The sequence below is a fragment of the Manacus candei genome, unplaced genomic scaffold (assembly GCF_025592945.1).
Source record: "Manacus candei isolate 608988 ecotype Guabito, Panama unplaced genomic scaffold, ASM2559294v1 h1tg000076l, whole genome shotgun sequence".
Lineage (NCBI taxonomy): Eukaryota > Metazoa > Chordata > Aves > Passeriformes > Pipridae > Manacus > Manacus candei.
In genome coordinates this window covers 6,193,501-6,215,438 of record NW_026138124.1, presented here as the reverse complement: position 1 = coordinate 6,215,438, position 21,938 = coordinate 6,193,501, and the positions used below count along the sequence as shown (strand labels likewise).

At 42.7% G+C, this 21,938-nt stretch overlaps 2 protein-coding genes and 1 long non-coding RNA gene across 7 annotated transcripts; 1 reads left to right on the top strand and 2 right to left on the bottom strand.

Moving 5' to 3' along the window:
- Positions 1-1,877: 1,877 nt before the first annotated feature.
- On the bottom strand, positions 1,878-16,474 carry NIPSNAP2 (nipsnap homolog 2). The gene is made up of 10 exons (XM_051809903.1): positions 16,332-16,474; positions 12,091-12,230; positions 11,965-12,010; positions 9,064-9,158; positions 7,041-7,111; positions 6,497-6,637; positions 6,042-6,073; positions 4,756-4,850; positions 3,841-3,924; positions 1,878-3,054 (listed from the first exon to the last, which is right to left on the bottom strand). The coding sequence occupies exons 1-10, from the start codon at positions 16,415-16,417 to the stop codon at positions 2,990-2,992; spliced, it is 855 nt and encodes a 284-aa protein (XP_051665863.1). The 5' UTR covers positions 16,418-16,474; the 3' UTR covers positions 1,878-2,989.
- LOC127481066 (uncharacterized) lies at positions 3,919-15,084 on the top strand. Its single transcript, XR_007908094.1, has 2 exons — positions 3,919-4,130; positions 13,038-15,084. It is a non-coding gene; the product is annotated as an uncharacterized LOC127481066 (long non-coding RNA).
- Positions 16,475-18,857: 2,383 nt separating the features above from the next.
- MRPS17 (mitochondrial ribosomal protein S17) lies at positions 18,858-21,868 on the bottom strand. Of its 5 annotated transcripts, none has more exons than XM_051809910.1 (4): positions 21,750-21,852; positions 21,258-21,531; positions 20,344-20,490; positions 18,858-19,595 (listed from the first exon to the last, which is right to left on the bottom strand). In XM_051809910.1, the coding sequence occupies exons 3-4, from the start codon at positions 20,464-20,466 to the stop codon at positions 19,305-19,307; spliced, it is 414 nt and encodes a 137-aa protein (XP_051665870.1). In that variant the 5' UTR covers positions 20,467-20,490; positions 21,258-21,531; positions 21,750-21,852; the 3' UTR covers positions 18,858-19,304. The 5 variants fall into 5 exon arrangements, with proteins under 5 accessions (XP_051665870.1, XP_051665868.1, XP_051665869.1 ...); XM_051809908.1 differs by having other exon boundaries at positions 21,293-21,531; XM_051809909.1 differs by having other exon boundaries at positions 21,387-21,531.
- Between the last annotated feature and the right edge of the window lie 70 nt (positions 21,869-21,938).

Genomic DNA, 21,938 nt, shown 5'->3' with positions numbered 1-21,938 from the left:
CGGAGTGCTATGGAAACATGGTGCCGTGCCAGGGATTTCACAACAGCTCTTTAGGTCAGACTGGTTTGGAAGAAAATACCACCCCCCCTTCCACTGGGCAAACATCAAGCCTGACCTCTAGCCCAGGAGGTACCAGGAGGATTACTGAGCTCAGTGAGTGGCTGAGCTCTTTTGTCTGTGAAATAGTGGAAAAAACCCAGGAGGGAATAAAGCAGTGAGAGGGAAGTTCCAACGTTACAGCCAAGCTACTGATTTGCCTGAACATATCCCACCCCAGCAGGGCAAAGTCTGGAGAGCAGCTCATGTCAGGCAAGTAATAGCTGGTCTCCTGACCACGAGCATGGGGAGGTACATGTCTTTATGGAAAGCTTTCTAATGTGATTATTCAGTGAGGCAGAATTGCTTAAAATTATATATTCAATTTGCATGAGGAGCCTTCTAAAAAAACCCAGCTTTCAGTCTTCGCTAAGAAGGGCACAGGACAACTAAATTGGAGTTTTAATTGTGTCTTCATTACAGTGAAGAGCTGATAATTACCAGAGACCCTTCCAGGCATTGTTCCCCACCTTCCAACCACTGGAGAGTGACTTCAGTTCTGAACTCTACCAGTTTTGCTCTAAGAAATGTTGAAGTATTGCTCATCAAAGGAAAAAGGCAGACTGGGCTTTGAATTAAGAGGGAAAATCACAACAGTGTTCACACAATAGGGAAAAGCTAACCTCAGGAAAGGTTCAGGCAAAAAAAAAAAAACAAGGAGAGATTGGAACTACTTACTTATCTATTGCATCATGTTCAGTGAGTTTACATAGTTATCTGTAAGTAAAATAATAGGAATTAATCTGTCTCTGATGGCAGCCAGAGCATGAGCATGAAGCTCAGAGCAGGAGGCACATTCATTACACATCCCAGCACCACTAATGGGAATTCAGATCCTGGGGGGTGGGTATGAGACCTGTGCTGTGTGATGTCACCCCACAGAACATCCAGTTATTCCTCTGATTTCTTACTCATGCAAAACTTCATGATCCTTGAACATGACAGAATCCTCTGCCAGACAGAATTTAATTCCTAGTGCTCCTGGCTGCAGGTGGGAAACAGGGATTGGATCAGAACCCACAAAATCCTGTAGCTCCAAAACTGCTTTTTGCCATTTGTCTCTGAGATTGCTGGTTATGAGGGGTTAGTCACAAGGATAATTCTCTAGGAACAAGAAATATAGGAGGATACTGGGAGAAATAATAAGGACTGGAAGCTGATATTGTCATCCTTTGTCTCCTTTTGTAGCTAAACAGTAGCCCCAAAAGTCTGGAACAATGACAGCCCCAGATGACAGTCCTGCTCGGGGCTGGGTTACAAGAAGGATCAGCTCAAATGATTTCCTTGGCCCACTGAGCAAGCCAAGCTGAGAACTTTAAGCTGATGTAATACAGAATTTTACTCAGTAAAATCCCATAATCAGTTGACAACAGGAGGAAAACATGAAAACAGATAAAACCAGATCAAATAATGACTTTGTTCAAGATGGAATTCAAGCAAAGGCACAAGTGCAGCGTATTTCATGTGAGCAGAAAAGAAGAAACCAGACATGAAAAACGCAGCACAATTTGTGGAGAAAAATCAAAAGGAAAAGCATCTTGTATTTATCACCACAGCACTTACGACCTCTAGAACACTCAGCAAAATGGGAGGTGATGGAGAGATTGTAAATCCACTTTGGAGAAGGAGAGCAGAATACTGGGAAATGCTGTCCCTGTCCCTGAGAAATGATATTAGCTGGGCTGAAATATTCTGTGCAATTATTCGAATTTTCCACAATAAACACTGCAAGAGGAAAGAAAACAGAGGTGGTGCAATACATATAAGGTGCCAGCAAAATGTGAAAATTAAAAGGATTTTATTGACTGATATGTTCTTCCTGAAAACTCATTGAAATGTACAAACTGGACATTCAGTAACTGATTTGTACATTCAGTTATGTTACACTGATTCTTGTAGCCACTTGAAAGAGAGAGTATTATTTTCACTGACAGGATGTTCACATCATTGCAGACACCAAAAAAGTGTTGATACATTCTAGACTAAAGTGAAACCAAAACAGAACTGGACATCATGGGACACCGAAATGCCAATTCCATCGCCTCGACATGCGCCAGCCTCACACACCAATTCAGGAGTACCTACTGGACAGGGAGTGAAACACCCCACCAAGCATATGTCTGAAGTCACAAGTGCTTATTAAATTAAACCCCTTTTCCCAGATTTCTGAGCTGTTTGCAGAGAGAAATGTATTGAACTGAATCGATTCCCTGCAGAGTGTTCAGACAGCCACGTCCTGGCAGTATTTCTTTGAAAACCCTGGGCCACACTTCACAGAATTCACTTTGCGTGACGAGTTTCGACAGGTTTCAGAGTCCTTGCCAACCAGAATTCCCTATTCTCTGTCCATAAGCCATCACCTGACACAGTATTATCCCCAATTAATGACTGCCTGTATGCAAATCCAGAGCTACTGACTGATTTCAGGCCTGCTCCAACAGCCAGGTGTAGTTCCGAGCTCCCCGAGGGCTTCAGAGCTTCTGATTTCACAACTCCCACGTTTGTTTTTAAAACCTGCAGTCATTAAAATGCTACAAAAAGGCCACAGCAATGGCAATCCTCTGTTCTGCTGCTGTTACTGAACACTGGGCAGTGCCTGTGTAGCAGGAGATATTAAATACTGGAGGCCATAGCTCACCTGGGGAGCTGTCTCACAAAGAACTCGTCTTTGGGTTTGTTTTCAACTAACTGACCTTTTAATCACAGTCCTGTGTATTTTCTCCCCCCTGGTACAATCCTAAGAGCAAAAGGTCATGGGTTCTGAAGAAAAGAGGTCTTTTTTATAAGCTCAGTACAGTACTTTTATATTTCATACTATGATATACAGTGTATACCATAAATTAAGACAAATACTTGTCACTTTATCTATGTAGGCACAAGTAAATCAGTGACTTTACTGAAGTGGAGAAATCTTCAATGGGATCATGATTCTGGATTCCATTTCCTGAATAAGGGGCACTGGGAAAAAAAAACAAACAAAAAAAGAGACAGGGTTTAATTTCACTAACAGAGACCATGAGCACACTCAGTTTGAACAGCTTTTATTGTCTTCAAACTACTCCCCCTGCCAAGTCATCAGTAACACCAACATCCCTGTAACTGAAGCACAACAGCTTTGAGAACAAGTGATTTTAATACAATCTCTCTGCTCCTTTGAAGACAAATATTTCTGTTCCTTTTCACCACAATGGAAGTTATCTTACATTTTTCTGGTATACTTCCTTTGAAATGCACTCCATGGAACCCAAACCTGACATGCTTGGCGTGCTTTTGTGAGTTTTGTTATGAAAGCTTGCTTTGATCTCAAAGATCTCCTGGCTTCTGGTTCCAAAGTCTAAATTCCCTTTCCCAAGGAATGCATTTAACAAAGCTCTCGTATTTCATGAAATATTAGAGGTAATAATTTAATATAAAGATAAAATTTCACTGTTGGCTCCCTAAATTTTTGGGCACAAGCATTTACATGAATCTGTTCTAGAGGAGTGCTTGTCTAAAAGTTTACTATTAATGTAGTGATATTTTAGCACTTTTCCAAGTTTGTAAAATCAACAGCAAAATTCACTTTACAGTTTAAGGCAATGTCCCTCCTTTCTTTTAGAGCAGAAAAACTAACTCACAGACACACACACACACACTCCCCACTGAGATGCAAAACTTTTTACTGTTGTGGGATGTGCTGAGGAACAGAAATGATGGCACACATCAAAGTCTGCCCCCAGCATTCCAGTGAAGTTAATAGGTTACCTGTGTAATAGACTAGTTCATCCCAGCCAGGTTTATGCCACGCAGCATTCCTTATATCTTCTCTGGTTTGAAGATCTTTGTAGGCTGGGGAGGGAAAACAAGCACAAAGCTTAGAAGCAACTCCTTTTCCTTCTGCACAAGAATGGCTGCCTTAAAAAGTATGCTAGGGAATAATTAGGAGGCTGCAAACACTGGGAAGGAAAAGTCTGTTGCTCTCCATGAAAAGGAAAAGCTCCCAAACCAAGGCAAACAGAAGGAATCGGGGAAGAGAGAGAATGTCTCGGACACAGGTAAGACAAATAATGCAAGAGTACAGTTCTACATGAGTGGTGTCAGATTTATAATGCTGGAATATAATATTCTGAATTGTCAGATGTGAAATCTGCATATTTTCTAACATCAATATTAGACTGAGTTTCTCCGAGTTGAAGCAATCCTAACGTGTGAAAACAGCTGGGTATTTGTGGAGATTAATGCATAGAGAAAGCCAAAACACCTCGATGCAGGAATGTAAATAAATGCTCCACTTTCCTTTTTGCAGGTGTGGGATATGGCATGCTTGAAATGAAACTGTAAAAACCTGATTTCAGCATGAATGGGGATGGCAGGACGTGGTGTGTCATGGTTATGGTACCGAGAGCAAATAGGTAGTTCCTAATAAGAAAGGGACATGAGAAACTGTTGATGGAAACAGAAACAAAACAGGAAATGTTCACTTTTCCTGGCTTGTTAAAGAATCAAGTTACCTACACAAAAATTAAGAAGATCAACAGTGTCGATGCAAAACCAAACAAAATAACCCTTTCTGAGATACTCCTTTGCCTTTTGTAGAAACTTTGTCTCCTGGGCAAAGTCCCCAGTCTGTGAGGGGCTGACTCAGTGAGGAAAAAAAAAGCACAAAGCACAAGAGTTTACCCCAAAGGTGATGAACCATATACAGCTGTCCAATTTGTGAGAAAAATCCTCCAACTGCTTCATTATTGTCCTGTCGGAAGCGAATCGCACGAGCCCTAGAGAGGAGCAAAGCAGGCATTAGAACCAGCAGGGCTGGGGAGGAAATAGGTGATAAGTGAGAGGAAAACACAGCTGAAAGGAAGCTGAAATGTTAAAACAGCATTTGCAGTACAATTCAGCAATTAAAAATAATAAAAAGTCTGCAATGCACTGATTTTTAGCACTAAGTAGTGAAGATATATCCACGTATCTTGTTAGAATGCATGAAAATTGGAGGTCTGCAGTTTCACTCGACTGCATTAATCATTTTTCAACAGCAGATTCACTATAAAGATAATTGCTGGAGCAGTGTAAAGTGGTCTTTTTATACCAGGTTGTTCTAAAGCTAAATCCTTGACTTTCAGTCATATAATTTTTGCCATTCGTTTTCCACAGACTGGAATTTCCACAGGGTGGAATACAACTTTTTTACTCACACAGACCTCTGTACAAATAAGTGTTGTATAAATAAGATCAATATTTCTGTTGCATCTTACAAAACAGACTGGCTACCAGTATGGATACATGCATTTTATATTCTAAATTCGGTTTGTTCCAATTACTGTAATTGAAAAAATTATATCAATGACCATGACGCATCTGAAAGGCCTCACCTTTGTCAAAATAACAGAAAATAGTCCAAGTTGTTTAACTATCAACCACTAGAATTGCAAGGACAGTGAATGTAAATGGAAAGAAACTTACACTGGTTTTAAGTAAGACAAAATCAGACGCATATAATCAACAGAAAAATATCTCAAAAGCTTTTAACCTATCTATTAAAATGGAAATGTAGCTTTTCAAGAAACAACTTGACTTTTAAAGATTCAAAGAGCCAAGATTTAGCCCATTTAAACCAAAAGTGGTCTTGTGAAAGATGAACTTAGTTTCACAGTTAACTACCACACTTCCCCAAGAAGTGCTTTCTGCTGAAAATCAATGGTTTCTGCTACACTGCAGCAAACTAAAAGGGTTCTGTGAAGGAAAGCCAAACCACAGAGCCCACAGTGTTGTTTGTGTACAAAATTCCTCTTTCTTTCCTCAAAGGATAAATTAAGGGTTGAAAGACTGCTTTACAAGTCGTGCAAGTAGAGCAGCAGGTCATTAACTGGGGGATTGGCTTTGGTACCATCCTGCCACCTCCAGTCCATGGATTTTAAACATACCTCTCTCAAACAGGAGAATTCAAGTGCTAAGGCAACACTCACCAGTAATTCCCCCACTCAATCATTGTTCCAGGCTGTGAAAACAAACCAGAAAGTTAAAACTGCACTTTAAAGAAAAGTCAGGACAGCTTTCACAACATTTATGTATGGAAAACACACTGTATTAACAAAATCACTTCCTTCCAGTGATAAGCATGTTAGAATAATCTATAATTACTCTGTTTACTGACTGTATTCCCTCTTAGTCATCTGCCTGAAGTATCCAAACAAACCACAGGGTTTTCAACCCTGCAGACATCAGTATCTTGTTGGAACCTGCCTTCACTTTGGACTCCACACTTGGAGAGCAACAATGACTCAGATTCCAGCTTTGATAAGATCCAGATTTTTAAGACAGGGTCCGTTTTCCATCTGCATCTTATAAACACCCTTCGAGCATTTTTATGACAGCACGGAGCTTAAAAAAATAATAATAATGAAAAAAATTTTAAACTTACTCTGAGTTGATAGGATCTCAATTCATAAATATTAGGCCCATCTCTGGGAACAGGTTCATTCCAGAAACTGAACTCCAGCAGTAACTGGTTCTTGCGTGAGAGGAGCATGTTACCTCGTTCTTTGCGGAACTCTATGAACTCCTAAAAAACAATCAGGAGATCCCTGTCAGACTGGGGGTTATCCTTCAACAACAAAAAGCAGTACAGCAGATGGCAGTGCAGATTTTTATTTTTTTTTTAATGCTGTCATGGGGTTTTAGGAGAAATCCTTTCAGTTGTAAAGGCATTTGAATTCCCCTGACACAGCTGAAAATCCCAAGGACCGTGTTGATACAGCAATAAATGTGTCCCATAAAGCATTCAGGTACTAAACCTCAGTATTTCTGAATATGACAAAAAAATCCTTTTCCAAAGAGGTTTCTGAACTTGCACAGGAAATTATGAGACACTGAAGTAAAAGTTGGTATCCAAACCTGCAGGGTTTTTTGTTCTGTTCTCTGTTCTGAGTAAAATAATCCATTGTAACAAAATCAATGCTTTTTACCTTATTTTGACGAAGTTTACTCATGACCTCATTGAGAGCTGGATAACCTCCTTCATATCTCCACAAATGAACTGAAACAGAGAAAAGGAACCTTTTTCAGGGATGTCACAGACCAGTGCTAAACCTCGTAGAAAAATCACAGTACAAAATGCTCTTTGCACTACAGAATTACACAAAAATAGGAATCAGGTAGCAGGCTTAAAAACAGATTTTCATTAACAAAAGTACTACACATTGGGATATTTTAAGAATAATGGAATCATCTGCTTTTTGAAAAGGGTTCTCTTCAAAAATTTTGCAATTTACTCTGAAGATAACAGGGAAATTTCTGAAAGGACTTTTTGTTGCCATGCTAGTAAGATGTGATGACTTGACATGACTGTTATTGAAACTAAGATTCAATTTAAGAGGATGACTTAATTCCAAAAACGTGCTTTATACCAATTTCATCTAAGAGCAGTAGAGGGGCAGACTTTTCAGTTCAGTAAATTACTCCAGCACAAAAGCAACACACTTTCTGTAGGACATGAAAAATTATGCAAATGTTATTTTTGAGATAAACATCAATAAAAGCAGAAGATATATGAACATACTAGAACTGTTACATTTGCTAGGATTTTCCCCATAAAAACAATTCCAGAATGTGCATCTACACTGAGTTTTTTTTCAAAGCATCCTGTCTTTAATAAATCAGAATAAATCCCTTTAATAAATCACAAAAAGATTTATTTACAAGCACTTAACAGAGCAAGGCAATAATTTCACCTCGCAGAACCACAAAAGCTATTTTCTCTCCTCTAAAGCAGTTCTGTGCCTTTTCCAGGAGAGCACATGAGACTAATGTGAGGCTCTTCCCTGTGACAGCAGATTCACCCAGTGCTCCTGCTGCCTCACCCCCAGGGCAAATTTGATAGATCCACCTAATACTAACACAGCCTGGGCACAGGTACTGAACAAGTCACACCCCATAATCTGCTTTATTACACTGCTGGAACTGCTGCAATAACACTGCCAGGGCAGGCTGTGGATGCAATTACAGATACAGTCTGTGTTAATATGTTACAAAAGCAGCCACTGAGAAATTCCCAATTCAATTGTCTCCGTTCCCCAATTCCCCTTCAACTTCCAGAACTGTCTCTTGGACATTGTTTGGTTTATCTGCTGTTATTTCTCTGCTGTTATTTCTTTGCATTTTTTTTCAGTGTCAATATTGCAATATGCTGTGAGTGCAGGGAAAATTAACGTGTGCACAAGTATATTTTTCAATTACAAAGCACTGACACTGATCCTGGTGTGGCTCTAACCACAGAGCTACGGAACCTCTGTGTATTTGTATTTGGGGCTTCCCATTCCTTCAGTTTCCCAGAGTTTAGGACATTTTTCAGGTTTTCTCTCTGCACTAGACTTTTTGGAGTTACCTCTGTAGCAGCTCTTCAGTCATTTCTAGTTCCAATGTTTTCAATCTGCATAGTTAGGCAGTACCCTTGTATGAACATGAACAGAAATACTTTTAATTTTCCCCAGTAAAGCCCAAGTTTATTGTTAAGTTTACAATGCAGTGATTTCTTTCAGATGGTTTGAATGATTTGCATTTCATTATCATACAGCAATTACAGCATGAGAGCCTGAGTAAAGCCTTTATACTGGCCAATGAGGGATAAATAAACTCTGGCTCTGCAAGCCTTTGCCTTTACCCTAAATATTCAGGAACACGGTCTGTGCCCACGAAAAGGACCACATTTTACAAGCATTTCCCCAAAAAACTGTTAATCTACCACCTGGAAAACATGAAAGTGTATTAACAACAGGACAAATTTTAGGGATTAAAGCTTTACTGTCAAACTCAGCACGACAAAAGCAAGCACTGCAAATGTTAACACGGCCAGTAACTGATGCACCACCCCCTTGCTGAACACATTGCCACAGGTTTTACTGTCAACAGAGATGATTTAAAGAGAAGAAACCTGCCAAGCACACGTTTCACTTGCATGGTTTTACATTCTGTTGTACTTCTATCTCCTACCAGCCTGATCTTGCTCTCCGTACCACGTGTTCCAAGTCCCCACCAGTGCACATGGGTAGTGTTTTTCTTCATGAATCTTTGGCAGCACCTCTTGACTTGAAAACAAGGAATACAGACACTAGGTTGCATTGCCTTCAGGGAGGCCACAGTTGATATGTATAACAAATCACCACACAGCATTTATGCTAGGAAAATTCACAAGCTCTACTTTTCAGAGGGGAAAGCTGAAATACTGAAATCTGCTACACAGGGGGGGAAAGGGTTGCTACAGCAGCGTGAAAAATTAAGGTCTGTGTTACCATTGGACTGCAGGACAAATACAAAGCATGGGAGGATTCTTTCGATGCAATAAATTATGTCTATCACCTAAAAGGTTAAACAACACATTAGGAGAACAAATATCAGGGTGTCCCCCTTACAGAAAATGCAGCCTAACTGCACGGGTGACTTGCTTGAGGAAAAGCTTTTCTTTTTCAAGGGAGGGAGAACAAACAAAATTAGGAAAGCACAGTCTTCTGTAGCAGTTAGAATGCTATTAATTGCTGGGCTGAATGAATAGAAATTAGTATTTTGACAGACGAAATGATGACTGGTACTCACACACTTATTGGTTTCTACCATTTCAGAAAGTGGTCTTAGTTTGAGGCAACTTACCCACCAAAGCATACAGTGAAACTGCCTTAAAAATACCTCCAACACAGAATTTCTGTTTTGGCTATTTCCAGTATTTCTAACATTTTTTCAAACTTCAGAAGTGGCCTACATTTGCATAAGGAAATTAAGTTTTCCTGATTGCTGACTTGGCCAAGACAGCCTTCACTGCACTGTGCTTTGATGAGTAAGTCAATTAGTCTGGTTGAACTTTGCCTTTTATATTTTTCCCTGAATAATTACCCTTCTTACTCAGTTTGGCTCATAAGCAATGAGTCTCTGCACAGTATCAAATAATAAAAAGTAGGCTGGTCTGGGGCTGGGAGTCATTAGATGTGAGTTTTTTTCTTGATTCTGCCACTGACTTTGCAGACAACCTTGAGCAAATCTCATTACCAATTTGTACTTCTAGATTTCTCACTACACAGCGTAAATAATATGATAAAATGACTCTCCAAGGACATTTTCAAGGATGTTTGACCATAAGTTCATTTTTTCAGAGCAGCATGAGATCCTAGAAAGGCAGTTTTAAACAGGAATGATAAATTATTACATAACCCTACAGTATATTGTTGCAAATTATAGGAAAAAAATGCCCACAGAATACCTTAGGAACACTATCTTTTTCCTTTTCAGAGATAACTGTCCCTAATTCTTCAGAAAGGGTCCTTAACCACAGTGATTCACAAAGTGCTCTTGTAATTGTCCTCATTACATTGTTTTTTTTATTAGCACATGATGACTAATCCTTATTCTGATTTGATACAGAATTAACCTGTTCATCTTTTATTTAGGGAGAGGAAGGAGGGAAGTTCAGAGAGGTTTAGTTTTGTTTATTACTCCTTTCAAGTTTTCTCCTTCCCTGAAATACTTAAAATTTGCTTTGGAAAGAATAAATCTAACCACACATATTTCATCTACATGCTGTCAGCAGTTTCTTTCTTTGCTATTGTCTCTTCCCTTGCAAATAGAAACCTCTGCTTTCACTCAACATTTAGGCAGCTCGTGAAATAATGCAGAGAAGTGGTTCCCTGTCTTGCATAATTGGAGATGTTTATATTAAGCTTTTAAACAGAAAGCTGGTTAAATGCTAATTGTCCTTCCCTGTGTATTTATGTTAAACAACAAACAAAAAAAGCTAAAAATACCCTGAATGAACGTTATTCTAGTGGATTTCTGTGTTTTTACAGAAAGGAAAACAGCTCTGGGTTATCCAGCCCCATTTCAAAGCTGAACAGATGAAGGTGCTGGATGAGCCACTCACGGCTGTGCAACCAACCAGTAACAGTGGGGGACATGAACTGGGAGTTGGGAACTTCTTCCCCTCCCTCCAGCCCAGCTGGTGCTCACCAACACAATTAAAAAATTGGTTGCAGTGGGGTATCATTATGCTGGGAATGTTTTATTTAACTGACAAGTTGGCCACTGTCAGTGTGAAAGCATTGCTGAGCGTGAGGCTCACCACAATTCCCAATTTAAACATCCAGTTCTTTAAAGGCAGCTGTTCTGGCTCCAGAGGGGTGATTGTGTAGGCAGAAGAGGACTAATATTTCTGCAGTTTCATCCTTAAAGTACTAAGCTAAAAATGTGATTAATTAATACATTTATAAAGCTGTAACTTTTTGGAAAACCTGTAACACTAACCCTCCCTTTGGAAGAAATCACCCCAGTGTAAATACTCTATCCAAGGGTTTGTGTAATTCTTCAGGAGCAGGTCTCAGTAACAGGACTTGTGGAAAGGGAGATAAATGAGCTGAGAGAAAATCAACCCTGTGGTTTTTAACATCTCCTCAAAATTGTATTTCACTTTAATAGTGGTGTGTAGTTTTACTTATAGATGATCTCTCCCTTTCCTCCCTGCATGCAGACAATAATCATCCTCAAGGCATTCCTACCTGGCAGCTGCAGTGGGACATGCTAACATTCCAGCTGCATGGATCAGTAATTTTAAGACCATTAAGGGAAGGGGGAAGAGCTGTTCCAACAAATGTCACCCAAGCTCTCACAACAGGCATCATCCTGAATTGCAGCTTAGGAAAACATCTCCAAGAGGGAAGGGAGGGGTGAACTGAGCAAAGGGTCTTTTGCCATCTCTTTCCAAGAATAATATGATCTCTTTAATACCAAATCCTAAAAAAAGCAGAATTTTGCCACCTCCCCTCTAAATAACTACAATATCAGCCAATTTTCAGACCAGCTTGTGATCAAATCAACATGTCTAAAACATGAAAACATAACACACACACTTACCAAAGCTTGTTGTAGGCCTCTAGACATTCTGGTTTTACATTGTGAACTGAAACAACAACAGGACGTGAGACATGGGGGGACCAGAATAAAAGAACTGGTAACATTAAATACAAAACCACCACTCACACTGTATTTTGTACAGACTGCTGGTCTCTCTTTTGGCCAAAAGGTTGGAGTGGGCATCTTTCCTCGGATCCACTTTGCGGACGAAGAGGGACTTTAACCAGCTGTCCTCGCGAGGTCTGTGAGCTGAGGATCCCAGTCCCCTGCAGGGCAACAAGGAGCTTTAACTGGCACCAAGGAAATTCCCACCACCAAGGGAACACAGGCACAACCAAGTTTAACACAAACAGTACCATAACACACAGTTACATGTATCTATTACTAAAAAGTCCCACTGGTTTTTTTTTTCCTAGCAAGGAAAAGGCTGTTCATTCCCCACTGAGATTTCTCCTCTCTCAACCCATTTCACCAGCTACAGTTAACCACACACTATCCATGTTAATTCTCTCTGCACAGGACAGGGAATGGCTGCTTTTCCTCCCTCTTTATCTCCTTTTTAATCTTTTCTTAGCTCAGGGCTGGGTCTGTCATGATGCAGACAGACAGGAGTGAAAAAGAGCAAAAAACACGCGTGAGGAAAACTGTGTACGGTGCAAATAGGAAACAAACTGCCATATGTTCCTGTGTTGCTTAAATACAGCTCTACAAAAGGAAAAGTTAAATGGCATGTCTTTCAGGAGAAAAAAAAAAATAGCATGGAAGTCTAATTTGGGAGAAAAAAAAAATACAAGTGGCAGGAAACAAACAGCCTGCAAATCCTCCAGTTCCAAATTCTGGCAGCTGCACCACGTAGAGGTACCACATCCACGCTCTTTGCACAACATTCACGTTTCCCTTTCTCTGAAACAGAAGAATTTCACTGTCCTTTTTTATCTAATCCTTATTCACTTTCAGCAAGTACTCTTTGAAAATAATATCAGCTCCCTTTACATCGCAGAGCACACGAAACAGCTGATAACTGTGATTTTTTTGAAATGATGTGTTAAAGGAATTGTTCTTCTCTTTTTCAGCTCAAGAGCCCTCAATCACCAAAAACTGTGCAGAAGGACAAGAAATCTGATAAATTTAACTGATTCTCTACAATGTCTGACAGGGGGACCCCAGGCTCAAATGTTCTTTTCTTCCATCTCATAAAATCACTTCCTTCAATTTACTTTTCTTTGATAGCCCTACACCTGCCAGTGTGGAGAAAACTAATTCCAACTCAATCCTCTCCTGAAATACTAAAATATTTCTCTGACATATTAAAAATGTGGTATTTATATCACATACATTTATTTATAAGATGAAAATTTAAACCTTTTCCTGCCTCAGATGTCAACTTCTCACCCTTAATTACTGACTGGGAGAGTCAGAAGATAGCTATCAACCTTCAATCCAAAGCTGTCTTCCAGATATCAAAAGTTTGTGACAGTCATTCAAATTGAAAAAAAAATAGGGAAGAAAAATCTCAATTTCCTTTGGGAAAAATATCCTCATGAACACGCCTGTCTGCATCACACAAAAGTAGTTCACACCAGCAGTGTTTTACAACAATCAACCTTTTAATCCCAGTGTCTGAAAATAACACAGTGAACTGGTTCACCCCGTGGAAGCAGGATGGAGGAAAGGAAAAGCATTCCATAGCAGAGGAACAACCACCAGAGAAGAACAACTGCAGCTGAGATGACCTTCAGTGTTAAGGAGGAGTCTGTAAACACCTTATTGGTGCATTTATTGAAAATGGTGCCTTCCCTGGCCCTGGGCAATCACACAAACATGTGGCTGTGCTGAAAGCCAAGCAGCTATTCCTGAGTGCAGGCATTTGAAGGGCATTCCACGATAAGGCTGTTGCTGGAGTGGAGCTATCTCTGATCTCAGCTGGAGCAGGCAGGTGACTGCAGTTGTGTTGTCACATCAAGTGCCACAGCAACACAAGCTGTCCCAGAGGACAGGGGGTAAAACCCATTGAATAAATCCGAGTTGTTTTAAAAAGCTCCCTTAAAGTAAGCACTAAATGCTCAGTGCACACCAGAGACAGAACTCAGTCCCAGTCCTGCAATATTCAGTTTTCAGCTCAGACCTGTAAACCATTATCATTTCCTCCCCTTTATTAAAGAAAATTAGCAAACTAGCAAACTAATAATCCTCTTCTACGAGGATCATTGTTTGCAGCAAACTTTAAGAGAGAAATAATCACAGTGCTTTTTCTGTGAACCAGCTTTATCTGCAGTAAGAGTAAGCTGGAGTTACAGGGATAACACTAAGAAGTAAAAACCAAATTCCTTTGCTATAAGGAGAATCTCATTACTTGAATGTTAAACTGCACCTAAAACTGGAGGGACAGTTCATTACAATACAATGAAATGAGTAATACTTTACATTTATGTAAAATCTTTTACCCAGCAACTGTAAAGTTCCTCATGAGCATTGACTAACAAATCACAACTATCCACCTAAATATACACCTTAGTTAGAATAAAGGTAGGAGCTAAATTTATTAAAGCAGATATTCACTGCACCCACCCTGAGATGCAAGGGCCTGATTTTTAATCAATATCCTCAGAGAAGCCCTAAAATACCCCTGTCATTCCAGATACTCACAAATCAAGAAGCCCTGATTACTGTTTCACTTGTGTGGGCAGAATGTACCCAAAATTAGCTCTGGAAGAGAAGGGACTGAATTCATGTCTTTGGACTGTCAGCTGTGAGCATCAACTTGACTTTGGTAGCAGGTTCTTATCCTACAAATATTAACTATGGGCTTAGCTTTCTTGCTACAAAGATTGGGCTGTGAACATAAAAGGATAACACTGAACAGTTTGCTTAGATTAGATTAAAATTGTCAGTGAAAACACTTCTATCCCACTTAGCTTCTGCTTTAGCACAAAATATAACCTGGGTGGGAGATATCAGGTCAAGCATTTACATTTTGTAGTAACCCATGTCTGCCTGGAAGAGAAAGAAAAACAACTTGTCTTTCACTTGACAGTTTTTGATTTGTGATCTGAACAAAGTTTATTTGAAACTAAAATAACCCCAAAACATGCACATAAAACCTCACAACATATAATTCCTACAGCCCTCCCTGTTCCTGTGTTAAACTGCTGCCAGGGATGCTTTTAGTCTTGCACAGGGGCTGCTGCCCATTTTGAGGCTTGTGGCAGCAGCTTTCCTTGTCTCAAAGAAAAGGGAGGAAAAAACGTGTAGATCCATCCCAGCTTGGAAACTCAGGCACTTCTGTGTCTCCAACATCGTGGGAGCACATCCTGGGAGCTTCCTACACCCAAGAGGTGCCCCGAGAGCTCTGTGTGTGCCTGACCCTGCACACAGCAGATGTGGCCATGCAAACCTGTGCACCCCAAAACCTGATGGATGTGCCTCTGTGTGTGCCCTGACACCGGGGGGTGCACACACATCCCAGCTCCCAAGGAAAGCACGGATACGTGTGCCCTGGCTCCCAAGAGGGGCACACACACAAGCAAGGTGTGTGTGTGCCTTTGTACGAAGGCAGGAAGATGTTGGGGTGCACAGTCCTGCACTCCAACACTGGGAAGACGTGGATGTTGGGCAGGGGTGCAGCAGCTCTGCATCCCGACGGGAGATGCTGCTGGGTGTGCACCCTGTTGCTCAGAGGAGCTGGGATATGGAGCAGCTACACAACCCAACTTCGGAGGGCTGTGGAGCACCCAGACACTTCAGCCCCAGGGATACACGAGTGCAGGGCAGCTGAGCACCCCGAAACACGGAGGTACGGGACTGTGGGGTGCCTGTGCTCCCTGCTGTGTGCAGGGCAGGAGTGTCCAAGCAGGGGAAAGGGGTCGGTGCAGGGGAGGGATGGCAGTTCATGGGTGGGGTGGCAGCGCAGGGCTGAGCTGTCCGGGCAGGGGAGGGGTGTCCATGCAGGGCAGGGGGGTCGGTGCACGGGTGAGGTGTCAGTGCCGGGTTGAAGTGTCCGTGCAGGGGTGAGGGATCCGTGCGGGGGAGGTGCAGGGATGAGGTGTCCGTGAAGGAGTGAGGTGTCCGTGCAGCAGAGGGGTGTCGGTGCATCCTGAGCCCGTCCCCGGCGGGTCAGCGGCGCGGCTATCATCCCACCCAGCGGCGGACTCCGAAGAGGGAAGGAAGGGGCCGGCCTTGCGGCCCGTGACCTTGAGGGACACCCCGCCGAGCCGCACTCCCCGCCCCAGGCCCGGGGCGCCATTTCCAGCCGGGGAAGGGGAGAGGCGCGGGCGGCGGGGGGGGAAGCTCTGCGCGGGCGGCCCCGGCTCCGCCGCCCAGCCTCCCGCGGCGGCCCCGTCCCGCCCGCTCGCCCCCTCGGGGCTCACCTGAGGGCCAGCCCGCCGCCGGGCGGCAGGCGCGGCACGGCGGCCGCTCCCGCCAGGCTCCGCCGCAGCAGCACTCGCGCCGCCATCTTGCTCAGGCCGCCTCCCTGCTGGGCCGGGGGCTGCGGCCACGCCCCCTGGCGGGGACCCGCCTGTGCGCATGCGCGGCTGCCCCGGCGCGGGGCCCCCCTCACGGCCCCTCAGCCTTGGGGGGACCCGCACCCGGGATTAGGGGGATCCAGAGTCGTTCGGGGGGCACAGTCCCGCTTTGAGGGTCCCATCCTGGTTCGAGGGAGACCCAAGCCTCCTGTTTTGGGGAATCCCAGGCCCCTGTTTAGGGGGGGATCCAGGGGGTATTTCCCAACCCCGTATTTTGGGGACCCCAGCCCCAGTTTGGGGGTTACTCCTCGTCCCGGTGTGTGGGTGACCCCTCTTTAGCGTCTCACCTCAAAACCACTAAGAGCAAGCCCAGGCGTTTTTTGAATCACGTGCAAAATCTTGTCCTTCATTCTCCTGCTATATTTTTCCCCACAGTGCAGTTGAAGGGTTTTCTTCACACTCTGTTCAGCCACAGTCAGGGATAATTAGGTTGAACGGGTGGTGTGTGATGGCATCCAACCTTTAAGTAACTTGAAATTAAGGATAAACTGATAACTAGACTAATAATTAAAGAACAGTTCTAAAAACAACCAGCCAATAAACATAGAAAAGTCAATGACTAATCCTTATCTTTCCACATAATACTTATAACATTTTTATCACATCACTGCACACTTTCCCTTGCCTTTTTATGATTTCACTATCAGCACTCTCGTGAGAGTAATCCCAAAGATAACATCTAAGATGTGCTTTAACATCACTAAAGTACAGTTGTTGTGCTGCCTCTTTAAAACAGTTTAACCTACAGTTGCCATCACTCTATTAAATAACAGTTTGAAATGTTATTTGTTTTTAATCACATTTTGAACTGACAGCATGTTGAGTTCTTGAGCAGCCCTCCCAGAGCCCACCTGTACACTGGAAAAGCAAAAACCTTCTGTGATGAATCAGTCTTAGAAAAAAAGACTTAGAAAAAAAAGCTGTGGCATTTTCACAGCTACTCCAGAGAAATCGCAGGAAATAAAAGCATTTACTTCCCTAATTACATGTAAGTGCAACTACAACCAAGCAGGAAACTTTTCCTATTTCTTATAAATACTATGTCTAGTTATTAGAACACTCATATCCCCATGTACTGAGGGTCAAGTTCCTTTACTCCCTTCTTCCACACAACTTCAATGTATTTTCTACAGCCCAGGGCCATGTTCTGCCCCAAGTCTGATTTCTCTCAATCTCTGCTTGGATAAAGTTTCACATTTTACATTCACTTGGACAGGAGTCAAAGCCCAGGTTTCCTTCCCTTGGCTGAGGGCCTCCATCAACCAGCTACAGTTACTGAGTCATTTACATAAACCTAAACCTCTGCAACAAACATCAGTAAGAATAACCTACAGCCATCTGCTTAAGGCACCTCCTCAAACTCAGAGACCATGGCCATATTATTTTACACAGGGATATTTAAATCAAGGTGTCTTCACATCCCATCCCACCGACCTGACACACAGGACAGCACGTGAGGACAAGCATCCAAAGAGCAGCAATTTTTTGGTTTGGAACACGGAAGGAATTTTAAGTTTCTCATTCTTCCTGTCCCAAATAATTTGCTGAGTAAAATCAGACTTTTTCAGTGGTTTGTGGGTAGCCAAAACTGATTTTGTGCAGGTGCAGGAAGCTAAAGGGCAAATGATTTACACAATGGAAGAGAACATAACTGGTAGCTACTAGTGCAAGATGGCTCAGTCTCTTTAAGGAAATTAAATTATTTTAGGTCAGAAGAACTCTGTTCAGATACACCTTGTTTTGCTTCTGATCTTAAACAAAGGCCAATGACACAGGCAGACACTTCAGAAAACTTTCTCACAACTTTCATACCTCACATTCCTCTCCTACAACTGCTGGGTTTTGAGGCAGATGCTCCTTTAGATCCAAAGGAGAAGTCAGGAATACAAGGCTGCTGCAACAACTGCACGCTCTCAGCTTGCTGTTTGTCCTGGAAGGCAGGACACAACACCCCCAGAGCTGTATCAGGATAAAGTGGTCTTTTATCATTAACTGCTATGGCCTTCCAGCTCCATACTAAAGCATGCAGCAAATCAGCACCTGTATCTCCCCAAAATGAGTTGTTTTAATGAGCTTTTCTGATGGGACTAAATCTAACCATCTTTACTTTTATTTTTTTGGCTTTGTGTTCTCACCAGCTTCTCTGTCCTGCTGGCAGTTCAAAGAGAGCCAGCTCTCCCAGAACTGAATACTCCCTTTGGACAAGTTACCAAGCCAACCATTCTAAGCTGCCCAAAGGTTTTATTCTCACCTTACTGCCACTAGAAAAGCAAGGGGCTGTGTTTCTGTTAGAGATTTTGGAAGTCAGAAGGCACTGCAGTGTGGGATGAGTGACTGTAAGTGGAAATAAGGACACAAGCATGTAGCTGGTTTTAAAATTCTACACTTCCTTTCAAAAGCTTTAATAGCATTATCTCCAGTAATCCTACAAACCACAAAAGACTGTCTGAAACACAGAACAATCAAATAATAGAATGGCCCTCCCACCAAAATGAAACATTATACAGTTGTATTTTCTTTTCTCAAAACACAAGAGTCATTCCAGGAGGGCAGCTGGCTTTGGGAACTGTCACTGCTTGTGGCAAAACTATAGGCAATAAAATGAAGTGTTAACACTAAACTTGCATTTCCTCTATATTTTCATTCAAAGCTCTGGAGTGCTCATCAATCTGTGCCATCTCTTTGCATAAGCAACTACATTTACTATTTATTTTAACTACAGATTTCACTGAAACATTTAACATACCACAACAGGGCCTCAAACACCCCTGACAGAGAGAGACAAGCTGGAAGCCCTCTGCTTAAATATTTCGCCCGCTATTTGTCTGTTGAACAAACTTTCAGTTCCTGAAGTTTTTCACTTAGATAGGTAGTATCTGCCTCTGTCAGGTTTTCCGAATCTGACAGATTTTCCAGGAATCTGGTTCCTGCACAGGGCTTGCCCGTGATTGGATCTATGACATTTCCAACCTTGAACACAATTTCAGCCAGTTCGTGTTTCACGTGTTTGCTCCTTCGCTCGGGCAGAGCTTTCAGCAGAACAATGTCTCCAACAACACACTGCTGCAGTGGATCGTGGGCAAAATAGGTTTTTCTTTTGTTAAAGAACTGTAAAAGAAAAAAAAAAAAAAAGAAACCCCTGGCATTAGATTTCAAAGTTTCTTGCTCAATTCATTTTCTTTCACGTAAAAATCTAATATTTGTTCTTATTGGTACAGCAGAATTCAGAATCTTTTGAGAAATAAATTAACAGGTTCTTCTGCTGGATAAAATATTGACATGGGTTCCACAAGATCCAGATCCAATCCTGACTCTATCCTTAACCTTCCGCTCAAAGGCAAGTTATTCCACCTCCATGTACCACAGATTCCCCATATAAAAATTGAGAAAACATTATTTTAACATACTTGTTTGAAGTGCATTGACAAGAAATAAATACAAATTTGCATAGCACATCACAGCACAGATACAAACACTAAGCAATGTTACAATTATGCATACAGAAAAACAGCTCTAAAACTTACTGTAAAAGTGACTAACATAATGTCAAGTTTCCAAAGCATACTCCACATCAACATGAAAAATTAAACCTAAGTGTGAAACAACAAAAACTTTACCTTCTCAGCTGAGATCAAATGAACTGCACTAACAAGGCACTTCAAAGAAATACATTTAGCAGATAATTTGTAAGTCCTCACCACACAGTGCTTTTCATCCTTTGCAGTCAACCCCACAGCCAAATCCTCATGCAAGTTTCTTAAGGAGTTTGCATTGCAGAGTCATCAAAAATTCTAACAGTCAAATGAACAGAACACTCCTCCACAAAACCCACAAGTTGTTAACCAGCTGCTGTTACCTTCAGTAAGTAGGGATCCAGCACAAGCCTTGTCACTCTCACTTTGGCAGTTTTCTGCATTTTGGTTCCTATTACTTTCCCTACTATCCATTTTGCATGGACAGCTCCACGTGGGACAGACATTGTTTAGTTATGGTCATCCAGTGCCTGGCAACAAGCAAGCAGAGAGGCTATTTTAACAAAATAAAAAACATCACCACTTCCTGATCAACACCAAAATTTTCCCATTTCAGACTGACAGCCTAATTAGGTAACTTTGTTGGAAAAGAGTAGATATAAACGGCTCCAAACTCCACATATTGCACCACCTTGGCCTTGTTTAACAATATAAGGGACACAAACTTGTCGTCATTAGCAGGGAAAGTTACTTCAGGACAGCAATAAAAACGGACATAACACCTTAAGGATGAGACCTTATCCCAAAGCCCACAAAATTCCTTTGAATCACACCAGTTCTCACACATGACAGAAACGTGGAAGTTATTAATGTAACTCACGCTCCAGCAGCTGTTTCAGCTGCAAACCTGTTCATCAGGTCCATGTGTGACCACAGTGCACCCAAACAGGGAGCCTGGAGCTTTTGTTCAGAGTCATTTGCTGCTGGTGTGTATCACTGTTAGCTGAGCTGATGAAACCTAAGAAAGGTAATGAGCTTCCCAAGCTAGAAGTGACATATCAAAGAGCTGCCTGACTTGTAGTAAGTGTAATCACTTCCAAGGTAGTTCTTTCCTGCAAATAATTATACTCCACTACCTTATTTTAATTAGGGAGAGCTTTCTGTGCTACTCTTGCAAGAGTCAGAGGCAAAAATCAATAGGTAAACACAGGAAGACTTGAACGAACATTAACACTGACAAAGACCAGTGACCTTGTCCTCTCCCACTCAAATATATATTGTTGAGCACAAACAACACCTGTGAATTCTCCATCCACAGGTGGATCCTCTTACCACAGCTTGCAAGGTGCTTTATTTGATGTTGTAACACATCCAAAGAAGAGTTTAGGGGTATAGAGGCACACAAGGTGAAGCCAAGCAGCGATACCTGGGGCTGCTCTTACCACCCCTGACTCCGCTGTGTGTCCACAGGGCTGGCGGGGGGGAGTTAGTGCGGGGCTCTCCCGTCCCCCAGGGCTAAACACCACAGTTAGGCACGTACAGCACGGGCAGCACCCACCGAGCACCGGGAGCTACCGGGACAAAAGAGGAAATTCAAGCAGACCGTGAGCTTTCAGCCCCCCCCGCCCCCAGGCCCCACAGCGCTCCGCGACAGGCCCCGTTCCACCAGCAGGGCCAAGAGGCCTCGCAGGCAGCAGGGCTCAGCTGAGCGGCTCAGAGAGCACCCGGCGAAGGATGCCAGCCGGAGGAAACCCCCAAAATGGCACTCCCGCTCCCCATCCCCTCTCACCGCTGCCGCCGCCGCTCCTCGGGGGCCTTACAGGGACGGACCCGGAACGGGCGGGGCCGGGCACGGAAGCGCCGCGCGGCAAAGGGGCGTGGCCAGCGGCACGGAGGCGTGGCCGGCGGCACGGAGGCGTGGCCAGTGGCGGGGGCGTGACAAGCAGCGGGAAGGGCGGGGCCAGCGGTGGGTGGGGCC